This window comes from Hipposideros armiger, unplaced genomic scaffold (assembly GCF_001890085.2).
Source record: "Hipposideros armiger isolate ML-2016 unplaced genomic scaffold, ASM189008v1 scaffold_0, whole genome shotgun sequence".
NCBI classification, from domain to species: Eukaryota; Metazoa; Chordata; class Mammalia; order Chiroptera; family Hipposideridae; genus Hipposideros; species Hipposideros armiger.
The window spans coordinates 3,274,922-3,278,499 of record NW_017731350.1 but is presented as its reverse complement, the minus strand read 5'-3'; the positions used below and the strand labels follow the sequence as shown (position 1 = coordinate 3,278,499).

Sequence of the window (3,578 nt, the reverse complement as noted above, 5' to 3'; positions counted from 1 at the left end):
AAAAAAAAAAAAAATTTAAAACTTGTGAGACTGTTAACTACATACTTGAATAATGCTTTTTATAACTAGCGTATTTATATAGGACAAATATAAATAAGATCATCAAGAAGACTCCACTATCCCTCTCTGGTGTCCTTAGTTATCAGAACCAGTCTATGCATTTAATCAGACTTTTGGCATAATTTTACTATTACATAATAATTATGAATCTTATTATTTTTCTTTTTGAGATTGTTCATAGCAACCTTACATCAATCCACATAGCTCTCTCACATACCCATGCTCATACCATATCATATATATATATATATACACACACACACACATATATATACACACACACATACATATATAATTGATTGAATAATTTTATTTATATGTTGCTGTATTTAATGGTCAGGAATACAATGTCATTTTAATAATGCTCCCTAAAACAGGACAGCTTTACAAGGCAGGTACCAAGAACACAATAAGAAGTAAGATATTGCCTGTATTCATAAATAATTTTATTATTTCCTTGCTGAAAATGAAACTGTTCCTAGAACATCTGACCTTAATGCCAATCAAATAAGTTTGAGACTTACTTCTCCTAGTCCTCTTGATCTTATAAATATATGTACCATTTCTTACCTTAGATCATAGTTACTTCCATTTGTCAAATCACTAATTTTCTGATCTCACTATTCTACAGTCTGAAATATTAAATATTTACTTTTGTTTAGTCCTCCATTTACTTCTATTCTTCCTACAAATAAATCTTTTGAACACTGAGGTTTAGTTTAATTCCTCACTTTATAGATAAAACAAACCAAAAAGAGTAGGGTATTTTCTAGATTTTGGCTACTAGAAAAAAGAAAAAAGTTTTAATGTCGCCATTCTCTTTCTAAAGTTCATTTTTACTTAGACGGAGGCTTTATACATTAGCCAAAATCAAATAAAATACCAAGCCACTAATACACTGATCCCACTCATAACTCTATTAATTAAACTAGTCTTTTCATCTTTAAAATGCTATTCTTCACATAGCTAGAGCATGAAATGTTTATTATAAATGAACAAATATACTTATTATAGGAAAATCTAAATAGTAGATGCAGACAAATTTTTCCTATTTGTCACAATCTCCCAATGATTAGACTATTTTATCCAAAGAGATCATAATTCAAAAAAGAACTCTTAAGAGTCTAGACACTTAAAATTAATTAACATAATTAGGGTTGGGGTCTCCTTACCTATAATTAAAATTGACCATCCTTATTTTAATAAAAGGAAGAGGTTTTTAGGAATTCATCAATTAGAAGAAAATAAAAGAGTTTCCTGTGAAGGGGCAATCTCCCAACCATCAGAAAAATTATTTCTAGAGTTTTATCTTTTAGAGGGAAACTACCAGCAGTCACAATTAAGATATATTGTAAGTGAAAACACTCAGTAAATAAAATGTGCTTTTACTTACTTTTTCATATTTCCAACTAAAACAGAAATACAAGTTTAAGACTCATCAACCTCCCTAACGCATAAAGTTTCCAAAACAAATGCACAAGGTTTCCAAAACAAAAACGCAAGACTGGACCCAGATTTGGGGAAATAAAAAAAGACAGGACAGTAACATACCAAAATGTTAACAGATATAGAGCTCTGAAGGGTGAAGTACGTGATTCTTTATTTTCTTCCTTATACGTTTCTATACGCTTCCAAATTTTCCCACAGTGAACATTTATTACTTTCACATTCAGAAAAATCTTATTTAAAAAATAAACTATACATCATCATATAATAAAGGTTCATTTAGAATGGCTCTCCATGTTGTAGAAGTATTACTGACCTTATTCACCATTATAGATTATGCCTCCACACCTACTCACTTTCCAACACTAAAATTATGCTGTTTTATGTCATTTTCTGCTGCATCCTCAACAATGGAATGAACTTCACTTTCTTCTAACGTTTCATTTCCACTTATATACACGCTTTTAATTTTTTCATCACTAATCCTAAATAGTCCGGTTTTTTAAAACCTACCTCTAAATTTCGTTATATCAAAATTAGAAAGATTAAAAAAAAATTTTTTTAAAGGATGGTTTGACCCACTAAGTACAACTTCGTGAGGCCACCATCACTTTAGCTACGGAAAAGTCAAGGCCGGGTAAACTACACGTCCCACCATGCATTGCTGCCTTGTTCAGAGTAGGTCTCTACGGAAACGGAAAAAAAAATTCTACAAGTCCCACCTGTTACTTCGTTTCTAAACACCTCCTGCACTTTCAGCTGCAACAGCAAACAAAAACAAGAGCCTCGTGACCTCACGTCGGATCTTGGAGCCCAGACCAGCAGGGAGCCCGAGGTCAAGCGGCTTGTCTGCTCTAGCGGGTAAATTCTACCAAGCTCCGGCGCCCCTCTTCCCGGGGCTGAGTGCACGCACAAGCCTTCTCCTATCTGCACCAATGGGGGCTCTTCAGCCGCACAAGGGAGAAGAACCAGTTACTGTGCAAGCACAACAGACTTCCTCATGCCGGGCCGAGGGTTACCACAGACTGAGGGGTGAGAGCGACCTGACCCCGAGAGGCAGCTTCAAAACACCTAGAGGACTTGTCGCAGACGCAGGGAGAAGCCACAGCCCCGAGGCGACCCTCTTCCGCTGGGCGCCTCCATTACCACAGGGATCACAACCCCGACACTAAACGCCGCCTTCTTCGCACGGTTTTGCGCCCCCTCAGCGGGGTCGCTGGGCCAATGACCTCCCTTCCCCTGCGACTGTCGGGCGGCAAGGGAACGATATCCTCCCGGCCTTCCCCTGCGCTCCCTCCCCCTTACCGTCTTGGCGGCCTCCGCCCAGGTCCTGCCCTTCTTCCTACGGCCCTTTTCCCTCATGTCGGGTCTTGAACTGACTGGGAGGCTCCCGTGTCCGGGCTCCGGCCGCCCTCCCTGCCTGCTCTGCCCTGCGCTGCTTTTCCCGCGGTGCCGGGAAAGGTGGGAGAAAGGGGAAGTCAGGCCGGAGGAGCACCCAAGCAGAGGAAGCGGCGGGGGTGTTGCGCGGGGGGGTCTATGGGGCGGCCGGTCCTCCTGCTGCCGTTGCCACTGCTACCGCCGCTGCCATATTGGGTCCTTACTGTACAGGCAGCCGATACAGTCATGTGACCGCTCCCGCGCGGCCGTCACTACTGTACGCGGCCGGCCTCATGGACGAGCGCGCGCGCGTCCCCGCCCCGCGGGTGCGCGCGCAGCTGCAAGAACAGCGAGCCGGCGGTCCGCGGCGCCTCGCCACGCCCCCACCATTCGCTCTCAGCCTCTCCTTGGGAGCATGCGCGTGAGGGCGGTCCGACGCTCACGCCTACCCCCAAAATCTGCGGAAGCGGAACTTGATCCATCCCGGAAGGCTTATTGAGCAGATACTGACCGCGTGCGAGGCGCCGCCGTGGCTGTAGCGGTGGCTCTTACCTCAAAGCGCGACCCTCTCAACTGTCACTTTCAATAAACCTCATACTAGTGTTTTCTCATTTGTCCATGTTCATTTTTACAAAAGTTATTTTTTTTGAAGATTTGCAACAGTTCTCTCCTACTTAATGGATGAGGCTATTTGA

The 3,578-nt window shown here is 42.3% G+C and overlaps 1 protein-coding gene across 3 annotated transcripts in view; it reads right to left on the bottom strand.

Moving 5' to 3' along the window:
- Positions 1-3,157, bottom strand: part of ASXL2 (ASXL transcriptional regulator 2) — a 143,484-nt gene extending 140,327 nt beyond the window's left edge. For 2 of the 3 annotated variants that reach the window (XM_019644008.1, XM_019643852.1), the window contains exon 1: positions 2,812-3,096. In XM_019644008.1, the coding sequence (XP_019499553.1) occupies positions 2,812-2,868 (57 nt within the window). In that variant the 5' untranslated portion in view covers positions 2,869-3,096. Of the gene's footprint in view, positions 1-2,811 lie in introns of all 3 variants that reach the window. The other variant, XM_019643761.1, reaches the window with a different exon arrangement.
- Positions 3,158-3,578: the final 421 nt, after the last annotated feature.